Source organism: Mustela putorius, unplaced genomic scaffold (assembly GCF_011764305.1).
Source record: "Mustela putorius furo isolate JIRA1106 unplaced genomic scaffold, ASM1176430v1.1 tig00003858_pilon_pilon_pilon, whole genome shotgun sequence".
Taxonomy (NCBI): Eukaryota; Metazoa; Chordata; class Mammalia; order Carnivora; family Mustelidae; genus Mustela; species Mustela putorius.
The window spans coordinates 9,518,847-9,544,872 of NW_025422010.1; the positions used below are offsets into that span (position 1 = coordinate 9,518,847).

At 46.9% G+C, this 26,026-nt stretch overlaps 1 protein-coding gene and 1 pseudogene across 9 annotated transcripts in view; one reads left to right on the forward strand and one right to left on the reverse strand.

Moving 5' to 3' along the window:
- The window catches only part of MTCL1 (microtubule crosslinking factor 1), a 124,093-nt gene extending 115,060 nt beyond the window's left edge, over nucleotides 1-9,033 (reverse strand). For 2 of the 9 annotated variants that reach the window (XM_045065382.1, XM_045065381.1), the window contains exon 1: nucleotides 7,062-9,027. In XM_045065382.1, the coding sequence (XP_044921317.1) occupies nucleotides 7,062-8,132 (1,071 nt within the window). In that variant the 5' untranslated portion in view covers nucleotides 8,133-9,027. Of the gene's footprint in view, nucleotides 1-7,061 lie in introns of all 9 variants that reach the window. The other 7 variants (XM_004742722.3, XM_013051389.2, XM_004742720.3 and 4 more) reach the window with 6 other exon arrangements.
- On the forward strand, nucleotides 8,175-17,693 carry LOC101680731 (annotated as a pseudogene).
- The last annotated feature ends 8,333 nt before the right edge of the window (nucleotides 17,694-26,026 follow it).

Genomic DNA, 26,026 nt, shown 5'->3' on the forward strand with positions numbered 1-26,026 from the left:
CAAAATTTCTAGAGCATTAAAAATATAAGATGTTCTCCTGTGTTTAAGAAAAAGGAAAATCTTAACCTTGAAAAGTGTTGCAAAGTATAAGCAAGTTTTGTTTCTTTTTTAAGATTTTATTTGTTTATTTAACAGAGAGAGAGAGATCACAAGTAGGCAGAGAGGCAGGCAGAGAGAGAAGGGGAAGCAGGCTCCCCACTGAGCAGAAAGCCTGATACGGGGCTTGATCCCAGGACCATGAGATCATGGCCCGAGCTGAAGGCAGAGGCTTAACCCACTGAGCCACCCCGGCACCCCAGCAAGTTTTGTTTCTGGTCTCTCTTCCTTCATGGAGAGCTCTTCCTATATATCTTGTTTCTAGTAGGAAAATTCACCAGGACTGGGAATTCACAGACCAAGCATGGAAGCCAGTCAGTTGAACATATGTGAACAGGATGAACAGGCTGAGCTCTTCAGGGAATGGGAGAACACAGCTCTTTCAGGAAGGACCTTGCCAACATCAGCAAAGAGTAAGTTGGCAGACTGATGCCAGATCCCGACACTGGAGCTGTGATGCCGCTGTGTAAGAGCCATGGCCCTGACCCGCCCCACTGGGGGAGACCAGCTGCAGACAGCAAGCTCTAACACAGGCCTTGTGGGCGTCAGTCTTCTGGTAAAGATTAGATAATTAGTCCTGAAGCTTCCAAATCAAGGTCAGGTTTCACCTATGGATATGATGGGTCTGACTTTCAGGAAGAGCCTATTCTCTACACTTAACCTTAGAGTACAGTTAAAAGGTAATTGTTTCGTTGCGTAACTAATACGGAGTTTAATACAAGCAAGAATCATTTGTATGGGGGCGCCTGGGTGGCTCGGTGGGTTAAGCCTCTGCCTTCGGCTCAGGTCATGATCTCAGGGTCCTGGGATGGAGCCCTGCATCATCACAGCATCGGGCTCTCTGCTCAGCAGGGAGCCTGCTTCTCCCTCTCTCTCTGCCTGCCTCTCTGCTTACTTGTGATCTCTGTCAAATAAATAATAAAATCTTTAAAAAAAATCATTTGTATGTATACATACAAATATACAGTAACTGTGGCCATTATGTTCATGGAAGGAATGGTCTGTGATTGCTTTTCCTTCTAGAAAGCTTACCTATAAAAGCCAAGGTCGTTAATGCCTAGAATTACCTGTTACTCAAACAAAAGTTTTCAAAGTGTGAAAACGGTCATCAGAAAACATTAGATACAACTTTCAGGTATAAAACTGTCCTCCAGTTTTCAGATTTTGTACTAGGAGGATGCTCACAGACGCAACTCAACAATGGATCCATCAAACAATGGATATGTTCTATAGATGCATAAACAACCACGCAAGCTAAAAGAGACAAGTGTGTAAGGGCTCGATGAACCCGCACCTCCTAATCATTCAGTAGGTCAGATGGAAACAGCTAACATTTTTTGGCATAAATAATCACCAATAGTAGTTGCACTGAAAGGAAAATTAGGGATAGCCCATAACTGCATGTATTTGAATCATTGCCTTTATAACTCATATTTTATCTAAAATTTGTAGAACAGAAGACATCTCATTCAGCACTTTACCTTCATTACTAACCCTGTTCTTATCCTGCCAGGAACATATGGCCCATTTCATAGACAAGAAAAGCAAACCCAAGCTGGTTAGCATGTCCAAAGCCTCATAGCTAATAAGCAGAAGCTAGACTGCAAACCCAGGTGCTCTTCCCAGTAAATACTATAAATTATTTGCAACAACCAGGACAAATGAAACAATAATAACCCTTAAATCACTCTTTTAAAAGCCCACCCTAGATGTGACATAATAAAGCAAGTTAACATTTTTAGACCTTGACAACTGTCGATGTATGAGTATATCCCTTATCTCAACTGGCCCTCAGAAAAACACTGCAATATGCAGCGAAATTATTAATATCCCCATTTTAAAGATGAAGCAATTGAGATTCTAAGCATTTAAATGGCTTTCAACACCAATCTGCTGCAGAGATGGGACCAAGGCCAGTGTCTCAGCTCCCTTCACAGAGGCTTGAAGAAAAGCAGTTTTCAGGTTCAGCGAAAAGAAATTACAAGAAAAGCAAATTATAAACCATGTCAGCCGGCAGCAGACATGTGAAAAGCAAAAACTGTGATTATTCAGATGAGGGTCATGATGGATGGTGATTTTCAAGCTACCACTACGTTAATTTTCGGACAGCACACTCTAATTTAGACTGTGTTGTGTTAAAGAAATCCGAAAAATGTCTGCTGTTTAAATGTTTAAGAAAACCAAATCAAGCAGAACATATAATGTGTCTGGCAAATATAATTTAGACATACAGGAAGTAGACGGAGAAAACTGCTGTTGTTTTTTTATATGCAGAAACTAAGAAGACCTGTCCTTAACAGTTTTATGTAAAATTAACGCCAGGTTTGTTTGCATACTTCACTGTTAGATCATTACTTCATTGAAAAGCTAATTTAGTTTTAATTAAATCTATTTTTCAAATTCTGTATATAAAATGAAACCTTGAAGGTGAGTGAGGCTCCCCAGCTACTCCCCTTTGCCTGCAGATAGCAGCTCGAGCCCTATTATACACATCAAATTACAGAAATAATGAGGTACCCTGTGTGCACTGGGGTAAATGAAGATTAAAACGAAGCGTTTCAATGCCAAGCTCCGTGAAAACAGTTTTATCCACAAATAAAAAATAAAAAGGGAATCCATAGTATCTTAATTGAAGGGATGCAAACTCTTGATCATACTGATTGTTGACGGAAATCTTAAAATCTCCTTCAAGCAACCTGAAAATCAATAACTAGTTCTACATTAATATTTTAATAACCCTTCTTTAAATAGACCCCAATTTGGACAGGGGAGCAGTCATCTGGCTACTGTTGCAATAATTCCATCTTCTGGGAGTTGTAGACAGAAACGATTGTCTGCTGTAATATACAAATAATCCACCTCATTTCCCTCCGGACAATGGAAATGTTCTCTGCACAGTCCTAGCTGTAGCAAAGAAGGCACAGGGGGCCGCTAACCATTGTTTACCAAGTGACAGTTCACCCAGCAGCTGATGGGCTCTGTTTGCCCTGGTCTACATGATCTCGCCTCTAAGACTATTCCAGCCGCTCTTTTGCGGGCTGAATAAAGAATGGGTGTGGAAAGGGGAATGTCAGGAAAGAATAGGAGTGCTGTCCACTTTAACCCTTCCAAAAGAAAGGCAGAAGAGAGGAGGAGCTCAACGCGTCAGCTGTTCAGAACCATGGATGCTGCTGGCCTCAGCGTCCCCACTCCAGGCCGGAACTCAAGGCTACTCAGGTGAGAAACGGAGTGGTCAGGCTAGTTCCGCGGTCATACACTGCAACCTATAAAACCCCAAACAGCCCTACCCAATGCTCTCCCTTAGGAAACCTCTCCTCTCAAAGGATGGGATATTGCCCGCCCAAGTAGCAAGCCGTGATTTTTGTATGAAACAAAAAGAATTCTTACGAAATCACTGAGAAAGCAGAGGAAAACAACAACAACAGCAAAAAGCAGCCTTTCCCCACACCAACCCGCGCCCATCTTGCAGGACACTGGGGCTTTGGAGAACATTATTTGGACACAAGCAGAGGGGGACATGGTGAGCACATCACCAGGAATCCGAAGGGCATTTTCAAAACGGGCCAATACGCTCAAAGTGATTAATTCCTCCTGAAAAGCCAGTGGAAACGGAGGACATAATTAATATGTTTCCAATGAGCACTAAGGCTGGTCTGATGGGCTCAGAGCACTCGAGCAAAAACCCGGTGGTGGCAGGGCGGCTGGCAGGCAGAGAACACACTGGCAGCATTTCACAGATGCTCTCATCCCTAAGAAACATACCTGGGTTCGGTTTGAAAGTGAAGCAAAGGCCTTTGGACCATTGAACTCAACCGCTCACCAGAATGCATGAACACGTCCAAATATATTTAAGATCATCGGGGTAAAGGGACAAGACTGCTTTTCTGACTGTGTTTCCACACAAAAAGCCAGCCACCTAGACTGCATAATTGTGTGTTTTTCAACTAGCCACCCTGGTGCCCTTTGACGAAGGCAGAAGAGGAAGAGAAAGCAGAATCAGGGATGCCCCAGACATCTCCACACAGCTCAACCCAACATAATATACTTGTCTGGTGACATCTATTTTAAAAAATACAGCAGACCAGCTAAAACTCAAGAGAATTCCACTTTGATTTTTCAATCACTAAGACATCCCCCTGGGGCTCTGCAGGCCTTATGTATCTGCTGGATTACCTTTCGGTCATTTTACCTCAGGAAGTGTGACCGCCTTGCACAGTAATGGTGACAGAACTGACATGGGAGAGAAGGTGACCTTTAACATGGTCACAATCCCCAGAATACACCCAAGTAAAATTCCTGGACCAAAGCTCTTCTTGTTAGGGAACATTTGGCCAGAGGAATGCTCTGTCTAATCATGAGAGCTCTGTGCAACCTTCCCCAAGAAAGCAGGAGGTCAAGGATGAGCTTCTACTAACCATGAGAAAAAAGTACCAGTGAGCAATGAGACCAATAAAAAGATAAGTTTTGATTTAGAATGTACACACTCTACACACCCTGTGCCAAGGTATGCCACCCGCCTCTGCCCCTCGAGGTCACTTGTGATCACAGCCCCATTTTGCACCAGTGGGCATGCCCACTGACCTTAATCTACCAGGACTGCTGTGTTTTCTCCCAAACTGAATGACTGTAACTTAAGCTCTTGTATCTGTGTGCAGACTTCTGGTTTCCTAGCTTCCTCCTGAGCTCCTCTACCTACTTCTCTCTCCTGCTGTCAAAGGACAGGCTGGGAGACGCGCTCAGGCAGAGAGAATGGTTGGCCGTGACACTTTCTCCACAGGAACCAGCAAGCGAAATTTCCCACAAATTAAACATTGTCAGTGGGATTTATATGACCATCTGTACACAGGCTAGTGGAGAAGTGTTCATTATGGCCCTTTCACCTAAAATGAAAAGAGGCCCCCTAGGAAAGCTAAACATTGGGAACATTTCAAGCGAATAAAACAATAAGAAAGCAAGCGGTATACACTGAGAGAGGCAGCCTTGCTGTGAATAGAAATGCAGCCTGGTGTGGGCGGCGGGGGAGGGGAGTAGAAAAGTTGCACCCCCTACTTGCTGTATGGCCTTGGGCAAGTCATTTAAGTTTTCCAGGCTTTCAGCATTCTTGTCCATGAAATTGGGGGTTATGATAAAAATGACCACAGCTATACCCTATGTTGTGAGAACTCACTGAAATATCAAATATACCAGATATCAGACTCCAGGGTCAGACACCTAGTTCATTCAGAGACTCCACCACCGTGAAAGGATAAAGCAAATAAACAGTTACCTAGGAATGAACTCTGAAATGACTATTGAGCTGCCTACCTTAAGATCAAAGATGCAATGGGAAACATCCTTTCTTTTATGGAACCCTCAGTTTCCTGTTGCTTAGCAGGTCATAATCTGGATAAACATCATTTAATCAGAAACACTGTAGGTCAGGGATCATGCTTAGAGCTGGCTCTGTAGCCCAACGAGATTATCTTTCTGGCCCTTAGGGAGTTTACATTTGCTGAAGATCTACAAAAGCGTTGATTTCAAGATTTCAAGATACAACATCACCAGCCTTTCTCTTCAGCACCTTTGAAATTCACTCTGTTTATTACGTGAGTGGGAGACACCAGCAAATGTACTGTTTGAAACATCTTGCTCCAAAGTCCCAATCTGTTCTCACCTCTCCTCCTCTGCCTCACTGCTTGCTACCTCTTTGCAGGCAAAACTACCACTGGGCTCAGCTGGGGTGAGCAGCTCCTGTAAGAGGCTGAGGTTTAGAACATTCGGCAGCGAACCTATTCCGAAGACAGCTTGAACTGCACACTTCACCACCTTAAATAAGCCCATGCCCTTGGTCCCACTGGCCAATAACCGGGCCTCATTCGGGTAGGTTAGCATTTGCTGAGAAAAAGTACAAATCACATAACCCAGATAAAGGAAGGCCGTCCACTGGTTTGGGAGGAGACCCATATCAGAATCTTAACAGAAACATGAAAACAGTTATACCACTGTAGCTATTTACTAACTTAAAGACTATAATAAAGCAGTTGCCCCAAATTCCATCCCCCTTATTTTCTCTCAAGTCACTTCAGTTGTCTTAACCCCCCTTCTCCCCCATACACATACACACACACTAAGCCCTCCATTCTGCAGGGCCAACCTGCCTGCCTCCTGGGAGAAAAGGCAGAAGTCAGATTGAGGGCCCCAAAGCTAAGAAGACCAGGAGGAGTTCTCTGCTAGCAGGACCTGACAAGAAATACTCAGAGATTGGGCAACGGAGGTTGCAATTCCCTTGAAAGTGCTGGCGTGCAGGGGGGATTAAGTGGCCTCTCCTGACAAGCAAAACCGGCTTGTGGATGCCTACAAAGGACAGGCGGACCAAGCCCACCAACCCCCCAGTCCCCAACCTAGGGCACACTCATGGGACCCCTGAACTTAAGGTTTATCACTGAAAACTGGGAGGTGCCCCCACCCAGAGAAACAGAAGGGGCCTCACTCTGTACCACTGCAGGAAAAGCATCTGATGCATCCACAGCCTGGCCCACAAAAGGCTCCCCAATCTACACACTCCTGCCCAGGCGGGGAGAGCTCCCTGGCCGGGGGTAGCCAGATCCCACAGGTGAGAGTGGGCACATTTTGGCCGGGCGGACGGTCAGCAGTGTATCCAAAATGTAATTCTGGCCACCTCTCCCCCAGCACATCTACAGAGCCAATGGCATCAGCAAGAAGAAGCAAGACCCAGAAACAAGAAAAGCTAAGTGGGGTGAGGACCCGCCCAGACCCACAGGTCTTGCTGCTCCTTCCAGAAGTTTTAGCTTAAGTTTCCAAAGCCCAGTGTGTATGCGGGGACGGGAAAGTGAAGCGCAGAAGAGAGAACGTGCTCGTCAGGACCCGGAATGTTGGACTCGCGGGTCCCCCTCCCCGCCCCCCCCCCCGCACCCAGACCATTTGGGGTCGCCTCCGGGACACCTGAGGCCGAGCCGGCTGCTCACCTTGAGATAGTCGTTCTCCGAGCGCAGCTCCTCGATCTCCCTCAGCAGCTCCTCCTCCTCCGCCGCCGCCGGTACCAGTCGGGTCTGCTCGCCGGGACCGGGCTCCTTGGGCACCCCGGGGACCGTTCGCTCGAGCGGCGCGCGCCCCCCGGCATCCTCTGCCACACCCATTCCCAAGGACCCCGTCGGGACCCCGCCAGGGCTGCTCCGACCCCCCAGGCAGGCGCCGGCGGCGGGAGGCGCGGCGAGGAGCGCAGGGGGTTCGGGGCTGCTGGGCGGCGCCCCCCGAGCTGCCGGGCTCGTCGTGGGGGCTCCTCGCAGCGGTTCCCGGTCGCTGGAGCCCGTGCCAGACTCGGCGTCGCTGCTGGCGGCGGGGAGCAGGCGTTGCTCGTCGGACAGGGGTTCGGAGGGGCAGTCGGAGAGGTCGGAGCTGCTGTCTGTGTGGCTGATGCGCGAGCCGGGAGCAGGGGAGCCGGCCGAGGAGGTCACAGCGAGGATCACGGCGGGGATTGGAGCGGCGGGGGCCGGGGGCCCGGTGGCACGGGCGGGGGGCACCCCGGGGCCGCGTTTGGCTTTGCGGCCCTTGGCAGTGGCGGACAGCGGCTCGGTCCCGGGCGGCGGCGGCGGCCTCCCTGCCCGGGGCAGCAGCTCCGCGGGCGCCGTGCGCGCCGCCCTCCTGAGGCCCGGAGCGGCCTTGGCGCCGCCCGCTGCCCTGGCCCCGGCGCCCGGTGGCGGCTTGTCCTTCGCTCCAGGGGCGCCGCCGCTGCGCCGAGAGAGGCGGCCGGGCGCGGCCAGGGTTCCCGGCGAGGACGGTGCTTTGCCCGCGAGGTTGGGCGAGCGTGGAGCGCCGGGCGCCGGGGCTCGGGCCGAGGAGGGGGCCGCCGGAGCCGGGCCGGACGCCGGGGGCCGGCCGTGCAGGTCCTTGAGGAAGGGTCTGGCGGGCGAGGGCGCACGGTGCAGCCGCCTACGCTCGGCCAGCGGGTGGAGGTGGTGGTGGCGGTGGTGCTGGCCGGGCGGCAGCGGCTTCGCGTGCGGGGCGCCACCGCCCGCGAGGCCGTTCAGCGTCTCCATGGCCGGCTGATCCCGGGCCGCGAGCAGCAGCTCCGGCGGCAGATGCTCCGGGCGGCGGCGGCGGCGTGCAGCCTCCCCGCGCGCCCGCTCATCACTGTCCCCCAGCCCCGCCCGGTCTGCGCCCCGCGCTCCCGCGCCGCCGCCGTGCCCGGCGCACCCCTAGCCCCTAGGATCCCCGCGGGGCTGGCAGCCGCCGCGTCCCGCTCTCCCCTCGCTGAGGTCAACGCCGCTCGAGTTCACCCGGCACAGCAGCGCGGCGGCTCCGCGCGGCTCGCATCACCTAGACTCGGCGCTCCGGGCTCTCGGGTGTGCCACCGCGGCCTCGCACACCCGCACTCGCCCGCTGGCGGCGCGCTCCCCGCTCCCGCGTCCGGCTCCCCGCCCACGGCAGCCCTGCTCCCGCAGCGCCCGCCCGCTCCGGCTGAGAACTGCACGCGCGTTCCCCCGCCTCCCCGCGCCCTGCGCCCCGCCACCGCGTGCGCATGTCCCGCCTCCCGCCAGCCGGCGCCGGGGGTGGGGCGGGGCCTGCGCTCCCCAAGCTCGCGCGCCTGCTGCGGCCCCCGCCCTTCTTCGCCCTGGGACCCTCCTCGCTTTTTGTGGCTCTCTGGACAGTGCCTTGAGCTGGGGAGGGGAGGAAGTGAGCAGGGGTAAAGTGGGGTGGGAGGGAGGCGGGCCCTGACTCCTTGCGGTATATTGGAGGTCCGGGAAACGTGAGCGGACCCCTCCGTAGCGCGTGCAGTGGGGTGCTCCCTCTCCCCCTGTTGTCGACCAGCGCTCCCCACAAACCCCTCTATCCAACCCCTGCCTTCTAGGGCCCCTTAGTTCCCTTCCCGCTGTCTTCTCACAGCTGTGCCTGTAGTCCCCGCACTTCTTTAAGGATTAGCTGGTACCCGATGCAGCTATCACGTCAAAACGGGCACGGTGCTCCACAGCTGGCACCCCCAGTGGCCTCCCGAGCTCAGAGAAGGAGGAGCTGCTGTAGAAATAGGAGAAGCAGCTCGCCAAGCTTGGGGTCAGAAAGGGAACTCACATTTATAGTGCCGGCTGGGAGCCAGGCACTGTGAGACACTCCATAGGCATTGTTTTATTTAATCCTCGTAACAAGCCTGAATTGGAATTACTGTCTTCTTTAAGGATGAGGACACAGGCGCAGGGAGGTGAAGTCGGCTTTAGGCAGGCTATGGCCGAGGCGGGTGGAGGGGATCACATCCAGTCGGTAGAATTCTCTGTCCTAGGTGCTGTCCCCTCGGAGAACCATGGCTGTGAGTACCTGTTCTGCCACCTGAGAGTCTAACGTGGGCCAATGACCTTTTCAAGCCTCAGTTCCCCTGCCTGTATAATTAGAAAATTCTGCTACGTGACTGTTGGAAGGATGACTGTTGGGCAGATGTGAGGACCACTGTGCAAACTGTAGAGTACTTTTCAAATATCCCTGGGTGCAGGTTTTGGATGTTGGGTAATACTCAGAGGACTAAGGCCCGGCCTGTCCTCTAGATTTGGCTTTGCCAGAAGGCAAAGGGACAGGCAGTAATTATGAGTTGCTGGGGTAAGCATTTGCCCGCCACCTGGGAAGACTGGTGTTTTCCTGGAGTGTAGTTGGGTGCCCAGGATTTACAGAGCAGGGATTGTAGGTGACAGAACCCTGGAGGGTGTGTGGGACCAAATATCCTGCGGCTATTATCCTAAAGGCTGGAGGAGCCTTTGGAGAATGGTGAGTATGGCTGATCTTATTTGCCTAGAAAGATCCCAGTGGCTGCAGCAATGAGGAGAGGGAGACGCATGAGGGGAAGCAGTCAGTGGTGACAACAAGCACAGGCCAGGGGTATGGGATCGAGAAAAGAGGGCAGACTTGTAAAGCTACAAGGAAAAGGAGACTCTAAGGTCTATTATCTTAACCACAAATTACCCTACTGAGCCACCTTCCTCAAAAAATACAGGATAAAGTGATTTTTTAAAAATCACTGTAAATCAGGAGAGCATACTCCCAGAAGACATCCTGTCTGCTTCTCCTTAGATGCCGGCAGTGATCCTGAGCCATGGCTAGCTCTGAGTGCACTGGGACCCCATCCTCTCTGCTGCTGTTATGTTTTCTACGACTCATTTATCTGGCAATTCCTCTGAATGTGGAACAGCACACTCAGAATATAATATGTACTGAGTCTCCTTTGACTCAATATCTAATAAGACCACAGCCATATTTCTTGGAGTATTTGAAGAAAAAGAACACTGGTAGGCAACAACACGGCAGCAGAAGGAAAACGAGGACGTCAGTGCCCAGCCAGGGCTGGTGGGGGAGCGGCGGAGAGGTGGGGCCGGGCAGCCAGCTTTCCCCTAGAGGGCGCTCCAACTCTCAGTTGGACACGTGTGATTTTAAAAGATTTTTGTTGGTCCATCAAGTTAGTCTAAAGGTGTTAGGGGTTGCTATTTAAAGTGGGCTTAAGGAGTGTTTTTCCGGAAAACAACAAAACCCCATGTGGGTGTGCCTGTCTGGGTCTGTCTGCCCTCAGACCCAGTCCTTGCCCTTCCCTGATGGCTCCTACAGAGGGGGAGCAACTGATGAGGGCTGGTTTTTTAGATTCCTGGCCTTGTTTATTGGGTTTGGCTGGTAGAAATTGTAAAAAAAAAAAAAAAAAAAAAAAAGTGTAAAAGCAAAGGAGCGTAAAAGCAAGGGAGAAACCAGAGTTATTACCTTCTCTGCCTCAAGTGGCTTCTTCCAAGTGGCTCAGTCTCCTTTGTGGACTGGCTTCTTGGGGTTCCAGCTTTCGCTGAAGCCCTGAAGCCCCTAGTAACTTCACCTCCTCCTGTTGCCTCTCCATGAAGGGTACTAGCGCCTTCTTATGGTTGCACATCTCTGGGTTACTTCACTGTCCCCTGTTTGGTTCTTGATCCCTCCCCCACTTGGCAATCAATTCCCCTGCCTTGTAAATCCTGTATTATAAGCACTGGCACTACATACCAAATTTCCGATTTTCTCATTCTTTTGCAGAGGCCTAAGTACAGGCCTAGAGAACTGCATGCACTAATAGGTAATTTGGTAGGACTGTATCCATGAATTCCTTGTCAAACAGCATGCGGTAGAGTGACAAGTGCTGAGGCTTCCACGCCTGGTAATCCGGGTCCTGATCCTGCCTAAAGCACTAGCATGCTCTGTGCCTCTGGATAAGGTATAATTATCGCTATCGTCATCGCCATGATCTATTTTATACCAGTGGAATAATCAATACTCTTTGAAAGGTGAGCGCACCCAACTTGGAGTGAAAGTTAAAAAACCTAGACTGTGTCTATACAGCTCTATGAAGAGAAACGGATTTTTGTTTACCTTGTTTGACACATAGTGGAAAAAATATGACATGGGACTACACTTCCCTTACCGCTCTGTGCACACAGGCAGAATTATATATAGGATTTCTGCACCTTCGAACCCTTGTCCAAACCTACAGACATTCTTTTCCAGTTTTTTCTGCTTATTTTAACACAAAAGTGCATTTAGAATATGAAATCATGCCTCGATTAAATAATAAGAAGTAATCCTCTTTGAAAAGAGTAGGAAGAAGAGATTTTTAACAGAGTGGGGCTGTGTGTCTATATGTGTGTGTATGCGCACGTGTGTGTGTGTGTGTGTGTGTGTGTGTGTGTGTGTGTGTATGTGTCTGTTTGAGGAGAATTGGGGTTAAAAAAGGAAACCAGAAGTCAGTGGGCCACCCACCTGAGGTTGAAGCAGATGTATCCAACCCAAGGAGGTGTGTGGGGGTGCCTTCCAGCTTCTCCCGCAAGGTTACTGCCCAAATGTCATGTGGGAGCTGAAGCAGGCCAGTCCTACAAGGACCCACGGACCTCCTCTCAGGGCCAGATCGGCAGCTCTGCATAGTGGTGATGGTGTGATGACTCAAGGGCCTCTTGTGGCTAGAGCACATTCATAGCATGTGAGCTAGTAAAAATGCAGATTCTATGGGGCCACATGCCCCAGAGATCTGGTTTCAAAGGTGTGAAGTGAAGCCCTGGAATCAGTATTTTTAATACATATTTTTTTAAAACATTAACTTTTTTTTTAGGTTTTATTTATTTACTTGATAGAGATCACAAGTAGGCAGAGAGGCAGGCAGAGAGAGAGGAGGAAGCAGGCTCCCTGCCGAGCAGAGAGTCCATGTGGGCCTCGATCCCAGGACCCTGGGATCATGACCTGAGCTGAAGGCAGAGGCTGCAACCCACTAAGCCACCCAGGCGCCCCTTTAATACATATTTTTGATGCAGGTAACCATCTGACCACACTCTGAGAAACCCTGTATTGGTATTTCTAACAGGGCACCAGGTGTCACACATTCTTCCTTTGCATTTCTTCCTGTTTTGTTTCCTTTTTTTTTTTTTAATTTAAGATTTTATTTATTTATTTGACAAAGACACAGCGAGAGAGGGAACACAAGCAGGGGGAGTGGAAGCGAGAGGAAGAAGCAGGCTTCCCGCTGAGCAGGGAACCTGATGCGGGGCAGGGGGGTGGGGGGGCTCAGTTCCCCGACCCTGGGACCATGACCAAGCTGAAGGCAGATGCTTAACAACTGAGTCACCCAGGCGCCCTCCTCCTGTTTCTTTTTGAAATTCTTTCCAATGCTGTATGTGAAATTCTGGATGATAGACATGTAGAGATGGAGACAGAGATGTACTCTAAGTCCGCTTTCCCAACTTCAGAGATGTACAGCGTCCCACCAAAGGGCTCTCTCGGGGCCAGGCGTGTGGGGAAAGAAGAGAATCTCCCTCTCATCTGAGAACTAAAGGAAGATATACCTGAGGGTAGAAAGGAGGCCCTTTTGCTCTTGACCGGTCATTCTCAAATGAGAGTGGAAGCACCTTTAGGGGCATTTTGGAAGTTTGCTGGCATGACAGATGGGTTGTGGGGGCACTTGTGGAATTTAAGAGAGGGTGTCTGGAATGCTAGTGTTGCAATATGCCTGAGAAGAGCTGTTCCATACACTGTCCAACTTCCAAATGCCCTTCTGAAACATTCCCGTGGGTTAAAGACCAAACCAAACCAAACCAAACACTGTCAGTATCTGAGCCTAGAATGTAACTATTGATCCGTTTGGGGAGCTATAGCAGAATACCGCAGTTTGGGGGGCTTATAAACAATAGAAGTTTGTTTCTCACAATTCTGGAGGCTGGAAGTCTGAGCTCAGGGTTCCCATATGGTCACACTCAGGTGAGAGCTCTCTCCTTGACTGCAGATTGCCATCTTCTCGTGTCCTCACGTGCAGATATGTGTCTGGTGTTCTCACATAGCAGACCCCTCTGCGGTCTCCTTTATAATGGCACTAATTCCACTCATGAAGCCACTACCATGCTGAGCTAATCACTTTCCAAAAGCCCCACCTCTTGAGACCATCACCTTGGGCATTAGGATGGCACATGAATTTGAAGGTGAGAGGGACATGAACATTGGTTGATAGCACTATTTTACACATAAACACAATACTTTTATGTATAAAATGGAGTTTTAGGGTTGTTTTCAGAGATACTAGATTTTTTCTTTTCTTTTCTTTTTTTGAATGAGAGAGAGAGAGAGAGAGAGAGCAGAGGTGGGGAGGGGCAGCAGGAGAGGGAGAGAGAATCTCAAGCAGCCAGCATGGAGCCTGACGCAGGACTTTCTCCCACAACCCCGAGATCATGACCTGAGCCAAAATTGAGAGTTCGATGCTTAACGGATAGAGCCACTCAGGCACCCCATACTGGATTTTTTTTTTTAAAGGAATGCAGCTGCAATAGAAATCAAGACTGATTTAAATTTATTTGGAGATTTACAATGACTTCTTCACGTTCCGCCATTTTGTCATCGATGGCAACGCCCCTCAAAGTATCTGAATCATCACATTAACACACCTCTATCTGTCTGCATTTTAGCAATTGCCTCTATGTATAGAATCTGACTACTCATTATATATATTTTCTATATTTTACCTAAGTTTTATATGTGGAAATACATACTACTTTGTTATAAATCACTTTCTTATTACTTCTTTTATGTTATCATTGGAACACTATATTAATTTTATAAGATATGTATGATAATAATGAGTGATACACACATAATGATTCTCATTGCAGAACGTAGGGACCTTTGTAAGAAAAGGGGGTGCTGTGTTCTGACATGTGTGAGATCCAATGCTCCTTTGGGGAAAGAGCTAAGGCGTGTTGGAGGATGCCCCCTAGTGGTAGGTGTTGTGATGGCACACCTCTTCCCCAGCACGCAAGAAAATGAGTCTCCAAGTGTTGGTGATTCCAAGAGACTTCCTTTCATTAAAAGAGGTAGTATTCCCTCATAAAAGCTTTTGATATGTTTGAGAAATTCATGGTTAGAAATTTGGGCTCCCTTCTTCTGACAACATAACTGCTAAAATTTTTTAAATTATTTTTTAAAACTTATTTTGGGATTCTAAGCTTGACGCACAAAGAAAATACATTGTTAAATAGGGAAAACTAATCAAAATTAGGTTTTTTTAAGATTTTATTTATTTATTTGACAGAGATCACAAGTAGTCAGAGAAGCAGGCAGAGAGAGAGAAAGAAGCAGGCTCTCTGCTGAGCGGAGAGCCCGATGCGGGGCTTGATCCCAAGACCCTAGAATCATGACCTGAGCTGAAGGCAGAGGCTTTAACCCACTGAGCCACACAGGCACCCCTCAAAATTAGTTTTGAAAGAAAGGCAAGGGCCCTTCCTGATAAGCAGCATGTATACTCTGAAAAACTTGGGGAAATTAATGTGCTGTGTTACCACCCCTTCAATTTAGAACATTACAGATTTCACTAGGCAGCTTCTGAAATGTACAGCACATGTGTATTTGCTTTTATTGTAACTAGTATTTCTATCTCTACCTATACAGTTACTACCTTTCAAAACAGAAATGGGGATGTGAAATAGAAGACGCCATTAGCCACTTCATCTCACTGGTCCGCTTTCCCAACTTCAGAGCTCTTCTTTCCATATAAAATAAGTGCAGGTTTACAAGGAAAGCAAAAATGGAACAATGGATTTATAGAAGCTTCCACAGCACATAGTACTTAAGAAATAAGCTTCCTGATTAATTCAGGAAATACAAAAGAGCATGCCTATAAATACATTTTGATTACTATTTCTATGTAAAAGTACTGTCATGCAGATTTCACCAGTGAAGTGATAGAACAACGTGGATTCTATGTCTCATCACAATGATTTGTTCATTTACCTCGGAGAAAATAGCTCAGTCTTCCTGGACTTTTGAGGCCTCATGTATAAAATTAGGGAGTTGAACTTAAGTGAGCTTTAATGTATGTCCCAGCTTCACGAATCTGGGGGTTGAGGGGAATTTGCATGTGCTATTTTAATTGTCGGCGTGGGATTATCTGTAGCAAATTGTAGGCCACCTCTCTTCATTCTCAGACAAAATGTACCAGGCAATATAAACCAATTTTAAAAGAATAGTATAATTAAGAAGGTTAATATGATGGAATAAATATGACAAATGTTAGTTATACATATTCCTGATTATCCTATTGGGGCAGACTATTGAGAGTTAATTTTTTTTTTTTAAGATTTTATTTATTTTATTTTAGAGAGTGCGGGTGGAGATGGGTAGAGGAACAGAGGGAGCGAATTTCAAGCAGACTCCAGGCTGATGTGGGGCCTGACTCAGGGCTCCATCCCATGACCCTGAGATCATGACCGGTGCCGAAACCAAGAGTCGAATGCTCAACCAACTGGGCCACCCAGGCGCCTTGAGAGTTAATCATGTTTTTTCAGTGGCCCTCAGTATTATTACTTAGAATAAGTTCATTTCACATTTGTCTCTTTATATTCTCCCCCACAGGATCTGAGAAACTGAAAGCAAAAGAGGTCTTGGAGAGCATTGCCATTCTGTTCTTTTGTCAGCCCCTAGTTAGGAACCCCCAGCATAGGGACCCACTGGTTGTTATTCTGAAGCTGTCCTCTTGCCTATGATTAGGGTTATCATGATCAGACCATAGAATATTTGAGAACGGAGGAGAGGTGGCTACCTGAGCTGCACCCAGCAACACGCTCCTTCCTGCTCCCCCACATCAGCCTCAGCCCTCTCACCAGCTGTAGAAAATGGTGAAAGAAACCACTTACTATGGGGCACCTGGGTGGCTGAGTGGGTTAAAGCCTCTGCCTTCAGCTGAGGTCATGATCCCAGGGTCCTGGGATCAAGCAGCGTGGGGGCGGGGGGTGTCTCTGCTCAGCGGGGAGTCTGCTTCCCTTCCTCTCTCTCTCTCTCTGCCTGCTTCTCTGCCTACTTGTGATCTCTGTCTGTCAAACGAATAAATAAAACCTTAAAAAAAAAAAAAGAAAGAAACCACTTACTATGATATTTTGGGGGTCAAACCCAATGCCACCCTAGAAGAATTGAAAAAGGCCTCCAGGAAACTGACCTTGAAACACCACCCTGATAAGAATCCTAACGAAGGAGAGAAGTTTAAACAGATTTCTCAAGCTTACAAAGTACTCTCTGATGCAAAGAAAAGTATGACAAAGGAGGAGAACAGGCAATTAAAGAAGGTGGAGCCAGTGGTGGTTTTGGCTCCCCCATGGACATCTTTGATATGTTTTTTGGAGGAGGAGGAAGAATGCAGAGAGAAAGGAAAGGTAAAAAAGTTGTCCATCAGCTCTCAGTAACCTTAGAAGATTTATACGACAGTGAAAGAAGAAAACTAGCTCTGCAAAAGAATGTGATTTGCGATAAATGTGAAGGCCGAGGTGGTAAGAAAGGAGGAGTTGAATGTTGTCCCAGTTCCCCAGGTACTGGAATGCAAATAAGAATTCATCAGATAGGACCTGGAATGGTTCAGCAAATTCAATCTGTGTGCATGGAGTGCCAGCGCCATGGGGGAACAGATCAGTCCTAAAGACAGATGTAAAGCTGCAATGGAAGGAAGATAGTTCGAGAGAAGAAAATTCTAGAAGTTCCTATTGACAAAGGCATGAAAGATGGCCAGGAGATAACATTCCATGGTGAAGGAGACCAAGAACCAGGACTGGAACCAGGAGATATTATCATTGTTTTAGGTCAGAAGGACCATGCTGTTTTCACTGGGTGAGAAGACCTTTTCATGCGTATGGACATGCAGCTGGTTGAAGCACTGTGTGGTTTTCAAAAGGCAAATATCTACTCTTGACAACCGAACCATTGTCATCACCTCTCCTTCAGGTCAAATTGTCAAGCATGGAGATAACAAGTGTGTGCTAAATGAAGGCACGCCAATTTATCATAGACCATATAAGAAGGGTCACCTTGTTGTCGAATTTAAGGTAAACTTTCCTGAGAATGGCTTTCTCTCTCCTGATAAACTCTCTTGACGAAAACTCCTGCCTGAGAGGAAGGAAGTAGAAGAGACTGATGAAACGGACCAGGTAGAACTGGTGGACTTTCCAAATCGGAAAAGAGGGCGTCATTACAATGGGGAAGCATGTGAGAATGATGAACATCATCCCAGGGGTGGTGTTCAGTGTCAGACCTCTTAATGGGGCCAGTGAATAACACTGCTGGCACTTTTTGTGCAGTAGTGAATGAGTGAAGGACTATAATCATAGCTTACTACTCGCTCTTGTTTTTGTTTTAATATTAAACTCTAGTAGTGTTTTAAAAGTTAAATGAGGAATAAACTCAAATATAAAAACTCAAAAAAAAAAAAAGAATATTTGAGAATGAAGGGACACTATTAATAATGACATGAGACAACAGGCACGAGCTGGACCTGAGCAGGCAGCTCAGGCTATAAGGTCACCCCATGATGCATGCACATTCCTCAAGGTAAGAATATTCTCCAAACTGGATCAGACAGACTCCTGTTTACATCCAGCTTCACTAAGAAGACATGAATTTTTCATTATGTTTAACTTCTTTACATATAATTGGATAGAAGACTGTTCAAGAGGGCATCTGGGTGACTCAGTAGATTAGGTATCTGCCTTGGGCTCAGGTCATGGTCCTGGGGTCCTGGGATCAGTATAAGGCAAGGCATCAAGCTGAAACAGAATAGAGCAACCATTCTCTGTTTTACAAATATATGAATCGGTGAAGCACAATCTTCGTGCTTTAACGGGTCGCGTTTGCCCTTGAAAAAGACTGTAAATATTGAAAAATCATTATATATTTAACGACTGCAAGTCTCTGAGCAGCTAAACCTTCTTAGTAACTGTCCAGATCAAAGCCTACTTTGGAGATGATGCGAAATAGACAGTCTTTTAGCTGCACGAATTGCTTTTGTCCTACAGTGACATGAGGATCTTATTTTTTGCACCAACGTAACGCCATTTTATCACCTAGGATACAACATTTGGTAATTTCATGAACTGCCCATTCCTCTCTGCCATGCAACCTAATTTGCTTGCTTATTTCTGTTTTCTCTGTAGGGTGCTTCTCAAATATCATCAAGGAATTTAGAAACTTATCAAGTAATGAAAAATGAAATAATCATGGAAGCATAGAAAGAGGATATAAAGAAAATAAAAAGTCATTGTCTAGTCAGTATTAACACACTATTTAAAGGATTTAATTGTTTTCATCCCTTAAAAGATAAGTGAAATAGAGTGGAACGGGCTGTCTTTAAAAGTACCGTCACAAGCTCTCCGGAAAAGCGTTGCCTAGGCTGAAGGCGATGTTTCAAAAAATGCTACAGAGAAGATTGTTATCTGGGCCAGGGGTTCTCTTTCAACTCTGTAGATGTATTCTTGGCTGTCTTCCAAAGAGGATAACCTTCTCAAGTACAGAGCCACAGGGCAGTACAGAAATCTGCACGCACTAGGTAGGTGGCAGATCTCTGCCTATTTTCTAACTACTGTAACTCACCACTGGAGCAAGTGGGAGGTCAAGACGGAAGACAGCCAGGAACTTTCAGAGCTGGAGGAGAGAGCTGCCGCCATTACTGTGGCTCTCCTTCTGGTCTTTATTCTCAAAGACGAAAAGAGTCATATCTTTGTCATTGTCTGGCACCTTGAATATTGCACATACTGAGAACATTCTACACGCATCAGGATTTTATGTAATCATCAAAGTTGCCTTTCTCCTCCTTTCCTTGCTCCCACTCTTGAAAGTCTCTACATATGTATCATCAAGGTCAAGGGACTGGTTACTTAAAACTTAGAAGAATTGCCGGTCTGTGCAAATTCCTCTTCGGGGACGATGCCCTTCTATCTCTTCACTTAGCAAGATTCCAGGGTCTTAGAAAATGTTCTACAAGGAGAACATTCTGGATTTCATTTTTGGCTTTAGTCACTGAAAATTATGGAGGCCAAAGCATTCTTTTCTACTATTTCTACACATACTTCCGGGGCGAGAAGGACAAGAAGTATCGTCATCCTACAGCTTTTCAAAGAAAAACTCATTTTAATCTCAGTTAATGAAGTGTGGTAAAATCAAGATCACAAAAACCAGCAAAGAATTTGTCCCAGATGCCTGAAACCTGTCAGAGTGAATTACAGAGCAGATTCACACCCTTTAAAGAATTTGTAATTTCAGGCACTGCTGGGAACAGGTGAGTGAGCTGCTGAGAAGCCCAGATCTAAGACTCAGTAAGCAAGGGCTCCGGCAGCACAGAGAGGCTTTCCTTTTGAATCAGGAGCAGCCTGGACCGCCTGGTATAGGGTTCAAAGAAGCACGAATGACCTAGGACCTCTATCCTATTATTTTCTCTTCTTGTCACTTCCTGGTGTTGGCACTTCCGCTGAAAGCAATGACGTATGACATCAAAGGAAAAGAGAAGATTGGCAACCCCTAGTTCCTTTCCTGCTCCTCCTAAGCCGCAGGCTGGGCGTGTGGGGAAAGATGTGCAAATATCAAGCAGCAACAAAATAAAAACAGCTGAGTTTGGGGCCACGAATGTCATGCAAGGTGCAGTGAGAGGCAGAGGCGAGTGCTTGCCCCATTACTTCTATGAGAAAGCATAAGCCAGCGACTGTGAGCTGGGGCTCTGGCGCCAGACCCCAACATTGCCAACTTGTATCCTCGGAGGGGTGTCCTACTCTCCGTGTTTCAGTTCTCTTAAAAATAGTGATGATAATGGTGCCTTACTCACAGGGCTGTTGTGAGGATCACATTTTTTAAAAAGATTTATTTATTTACTTATTTTTGAGAGTGAGAGAGAGAGAGAGAGACTGGTTACACCAGGGTTTGGGGCAGAGGGAGGGGTTGAGAAAGTCTCAGGCAACCTCTCCACTGAGCACAGAGCCCCACGTGGGGCTCGATCTCATAATCCTGAGATCAGGACCCTGGCGGGAACCAAGAGTCAGACGCTTTACCCACTGCAACACCAAGGCCACCCCAAGATGACATTTTAATACGCAGATATTGAGAACCCTATTGCTGGGCATCCAGCAAGACCTAAATAAAGATCCCAGCTATTATTAGTGAAGATGAAGGTTTGAAGCAATATATCATTGATTCATGACACGAGCAACTCTCAGTCTGGGCCCACCGACCAACCTTCCAATGGTAATTTAGCTTTCCTACGTAAATCCACCTCCAGGGAAAGAATGTGCTCGGTAATACATTTCTTTCTTTCTTTCTTTCTTTCTTTCTTTCTTTCAAATATTTTATTTGTTTATTTGACAGACAGAGATCACAAGTAGGCAGAGAGGCAGGCAGAGAGAGAGAGGAGGAAGCAGATTCCCTGCTGAGCAGAGAGCCCGATGCAGGACTCGATCCCAGGACTGAGATCATGACATGAGCCCAAGGCAGAGGCTTTAATCCACTGAGCCACCCAGGCACCCCGGTAGTCCATTTCTTACTAGAAGATTATGAATAGGTATTCTGATTTGCAAATTTTTTTTTAAAAAAGGAAGAAAACATGCAAAGAGAAGTCATTACGCCTGGTCAGGCTTTACGGTGGAGGTAACAAATGAGACTTATCAAAGGGAATAAGGGGACCTAGATATGCTGTTCTCTTCCTTCTTTTTTTTTTTTTTTTTTCCCAAAGATTTTATTTATTTTTAAGAAGTAATTCCTCAAACCCCACAGCACCATTGAGTGCCAGAGCCAAGCTTTGCCCTCAGGAGTTCTCACCCACTGCCGTACCCTGCACTACCTTCCAGCATCTGCTCCTGCCTTCCCCACAGGTGGGGCGACCCCGGGGTGGCAGGATCCCGCAGAGCAGCAGGGGACCTTGCCTAGGGGTGACAGGGAGGGGACTTCGCGAGATGCACAGAGGACAGATGTGTGAGAGAGGCAACGGGAAGAAGAGAACGAACCATCATCAAGCAGAAATGATAACCGTGGATGTCTTGCTTCTTCATGGGAAATTTAATGCCTGATGTCTGCTCTCTGGGTTCAGAAAGCCAGGAGTATTTCTAGAATTTCCATTCATCAGTGAGATGATGGTGGAAAGAGAGTTTTATATTTAGCAGGAATCAGAGATCCTTGGGAGTGCATGGAGTCCATACAGGAAAAATGAGTTCTGCTCAAACTCTATATAAGTTAAAATTTGAAAAGGTGGGGAAGCAGTTTTTTTAGTTAAAAATGTGAATACGGCCACTGAGTGAGGAGAGGCACAATCCCTGATCTCTGTATTGTGACCTAGGGAAAGGCTGACCTTGAGCCCCTGAAACAACCAGCTGTCTTTTTTTTTTTTTTTAAGATTTTTAAAAATTGATTTATTTGACAGAGAGAGATCACAAGTAGGCAGAGAGGTAGGCAAAGAGTGAGAGAGAGGGAAGCAGGCTCCCTGCTGAGCAGAGGGCCTGATGTGGGGCTCGATCCCAGGATGCTGGGATCATGACCTGAGCTGAAGGCAGCGGCTTAACCCACTGAGCCACCCAGGTGCCCCACAACAAGCTGTCTTTAGGTCCATTCAGAAGTTTACGTGTGGCCCTAGGAGAGCGTCATTTGAGAGGAGCCAAGGAAGAAGCAATTAGATTCTTTGAGACTTGGGAAAACAGGCATGAGGGAAATGACTTGAGATTTTCCTGTGTCCATTTGACAACACTGCTGTGTTTGGACCTGTTTCCCTTTGTGCTCCATGGTGAAATTCGCAATGGACAAGGGCCAGCCCACCAAGATTGCCCTTGGGTGGCACTTACCTGCTATCAGATGAAGAAGCATGACTTTGATCAGTGCCTTCAAAAACTGTAAGCATCTCCTTCTCAGACATTTATTCAAGTGCAGAGATAATGTGGTCAGATCCAATGCTGATTTAACAAAATGCCTTAGGAAAGCCCTTAATGATAGCAGTAGCCTTTGTAGATGTGAAAATCCTGTGGGCGCCTAGGTGGTCCCATTGGTTGAGCATCTGACTCTTTATTTCAATTCAGGTCATGATCTTGGGTCCTGGGGTCAGGCTCCTGGCTCAGAAGGAGTCTCTCTCCTTCTCCCTCTGCCCTTCCACCCACACTTTCTCTCTCTTTCTCTCTCAATAAATAAATAAATATTTAAAAAAAGAAGAAGAAGAAAATCATGTCATCAGTGTGCATGGTGTAACTGATGATTTCACATTTGTGTGTGGAATTGTCTTAGCATCTCTTGCCCCAGATTTGGATGTTTTCAGTTCCTTGTCCCCCCACGGCAGTGTTTCCACATTGAGAACTAAGGAGAGAGTTGTCACAATCCCATCCCTCTGTTTGTCTGCTTTGGAGGACATTGAGGTTTTCCTGGAACTATGTGCTGTCCGAGGGTTGATCGAAGGAGGTAGAAAGATGGCCAGGAGTCTACCTGGAAGGCACTTTTAGAGGACAAGGCTGATGCTTGAGGGAAGAGAAGATGCTTCTCTGTACCACTTTTCCTGATCCTTTAAGTTGGTTCTGGGCTCCAGAAGTTTCATCTTTCTCCTCTCTCTGCTTGCCCAATGACTTCTAAGCCAATCAATCCAGAGAGTATGTTTTCTTTGAGCATTTTCTATATGCAACACACAGCCATCACCTATCTCCTTCACCGTGCCCCTATCTTAGCCCCTGAGCTCTATCCTGCACACTGTCCAAGCTCTCGGAGGTTCTCTGGGTGATGACTGATTCCCATATCCTGTCATTGCAAGGTTGGCTTGCTTCAGGGCACAGCATGGGAGTGGAATGCCTAAGCTGGACTTACGGCATACGAATTGCAACACTTCCATATTTATCCTGCACAAACAACCAGGACCAGATTGTGTACACATTTCAGGGTAAGTCTGAGACATGCCCTGTCAATCACTAAGAAATTTCTTAAATAAAGGAGAAATGAATTCATTCATTCATCTACCCACCCATTACTTCTACTGTGCAAAAGTGTTAAGTACGCCTCTCCAAATACATAAACATGAATGTTTCCTTTTCTAGTTTTTGAAAAGTAAGGACAGAGAGGGTGCTGGGTGACTCAGTCAGTGAAGCATCTACCTTCAGGTTGGATCATGATCCTGGGGTCCTGAGATGGAGTCCCTGCCTGGGGCTCCCTGCTCAGTGGGGAGCCTACTTCTCCCTCTCTCCTTGCCCCTCCCCCCGCTCATCCCCCCTCTCTCTCTCTGCCAAATAAAATACATAAAATCTTTTTAAAAATAAAAATAAAAAAATAAAAGTAGAGACAGAGAAGATACTGCATCATTTGCTGCTAGATACACTACTAATCTCAAATGAGGGGGAGAATGGAAAGGAAAATTTTACACATTTTTTTCTCCTGATTCACAATGTTAATAGAATCTTTGTTCTTATTTACACAGCTTTAAATGGAATTAAATATAAGAATCTTCGTAATAGTGAATTTGGTTGGGTACTAAACAGAAGACGAATTTATTTTCTTTTATTATTATTATTTTTTAAGTAGGCTCAATGCCCAATGCAGGGCTTGAACTCTCCCTCCTGAAATCAAGAGTTGCCTGCTTCACTGACTAAGGCGGCCAGGTGCCCGGAAGGCCAATTTGAATTACAGAAAATTTATAGGTTTTTTTTTTTTTTTTTCTGATTTAAGAAACCAGACTTTAATCATGTATAATAGTAATGGGAACTAGGTGGGGCGCCGGGGTGGCTCAGTCGGTTAAGCAGTGAAGCATCTGCTATCGGCTTCAGGTCATGATCCCAGGGTCCTGGGATCGAGCCCCCTCTCCCTCTGCTGCTCTCCCTGCTTGTGCCCTCTCTCTGGCTCTCTCTCTCAAATAAACAAATAAAAGTCTTAAAATAATAATAATAATGGGAACTAGGCAGCCCGCGATCATTGTTGCTTTAACATCCAGTTTGCTCTGCCCTTGGCAAGCAAAGAAGACGTGCCGATGTCCTTCTTGGGGACCAGACTGACCTCAAAATCTCAAAAGACCACAGGGGATCTTGTTAGCTGAGTGAATCTGGGCAAACTATGCCTTGATTTCTCTCCATGTAGCTTCCTTTGTCCACCAACAGCAAGACAGTAATAGTGATAAAACCCTCCCCCAAGAACTGTGAGGATTCAATGAGATACTGTATGTCAAACCTTTTCTACATTCAAAACACACAGACAAGTTCCAATTCATGAGCTACATGACCTTCTGGCAAGTCACTTAACCTCACCAGTTTCAATTCTCTCCGATTCTAAATTCTCTTTCCAAACAGCCTCCTTGGATTTTAGAGAATTGTAATTAGCATATCAAGCACCAGCCTAATTTGTGCCAGCTCCTGCTATCACTGCAATTACACTGTTTATATGTAAATGGCACCCTGAGTCCCTGAATGGAGCCAGGGCACACAGCTAAGAAAACAGTGTCTAATCTTATTGACACTCCTCCTTTCCTTAGCAAACCCTTGTTCCGGGAGAACACAAAGGTACACTTCTGAGCAGCCCCTAAGGCACTGATAAGGTGGGGAAAAAAATGCAGTTTGAATTCTCAAGATTTTTCTTTGGTTGAGTGATGGGAACAGAAATGACCCTACACACACCTTCCTTTAAGAGTGCTTTGGAAGCTAATTCTATTTGGATGGACTGTTGCAATTAGCTATGAGAGCCAGTTGAAGCATTTTTAAACTGAAAGGAAATGTTCATGGACCTGAACTCACCATTAGGATGAATGTTTATGTCTGGAGGGGGGGGGCACAAGTATGCATCCAACAGAAATCTGTATAGTCAGGAAGGTTTGACTGAATGAGTCTTAGAATCTGCTGGTTGATTCCGTTTCCCACCCAAACATCTGAGTCAGCCCTAGTTAAGGCTCATTCATTTAGCACAAGAATTTTGCCAAACACAGAGAACACAAAAATGACTATTCATTGCTTTGGCCCTCCAAGAGTCTTGTTCAGGAGCCGATTTATAAGCAAGGATGATGTATGATGATGTGTTAGGGGAGATGGGTGCCGCTATGGGGCACGAAAGAAAGAATAAACGGCTTGCCCTGGATGCAGGTAGGAGAGGGCTGGTGAGGAATAGTCTGGAAAGGAGGTGACCATGTTTGTCTTTTCCAAATTTGTGTTCCCCCAATTATTAAGGTTCCCTGTTCCTCATTTTATTTTTTATTTTTTTAAAGATTTTATTTATTTATTTGACAGACAGAGATCACAAGTAGGCAGAGAGACAGGTGGAGAGAGAGGAGGAAGCAGGCTCCCTGCTGAGCAGAGAGCCCGGCATGGGGCTCGATTCCAGGACCCTCATGACCTGAGCCAAAGGCAGAGGCTTTAACCCACTGAGCCACCCAGGTGCCCCCCTGCTCCTCATTTTAAGGAAAGATAGTAGCTCTCGCCATCTGTCAAGTTTAAGCTCTCCTGTTTGGGAACATGACATTATCTCCAAGCTAAATGTGTCAGAGGGAGATCTTGGTGGCTAATAACCGCAGGCAAATCAGAGGTTTGCTGACTTGCTTGGGCATGTTCTGTGTAAGGGGAACTCGGCAGGGCCGACTCATCAACCTTCTCAGCAGGGAAGCGAGGGCTCACCAACAGCTTGGGCTTCCCATGGGGCCAACTGAAGAGGAACTGGGTATGTTCCCTAAACACAGCCC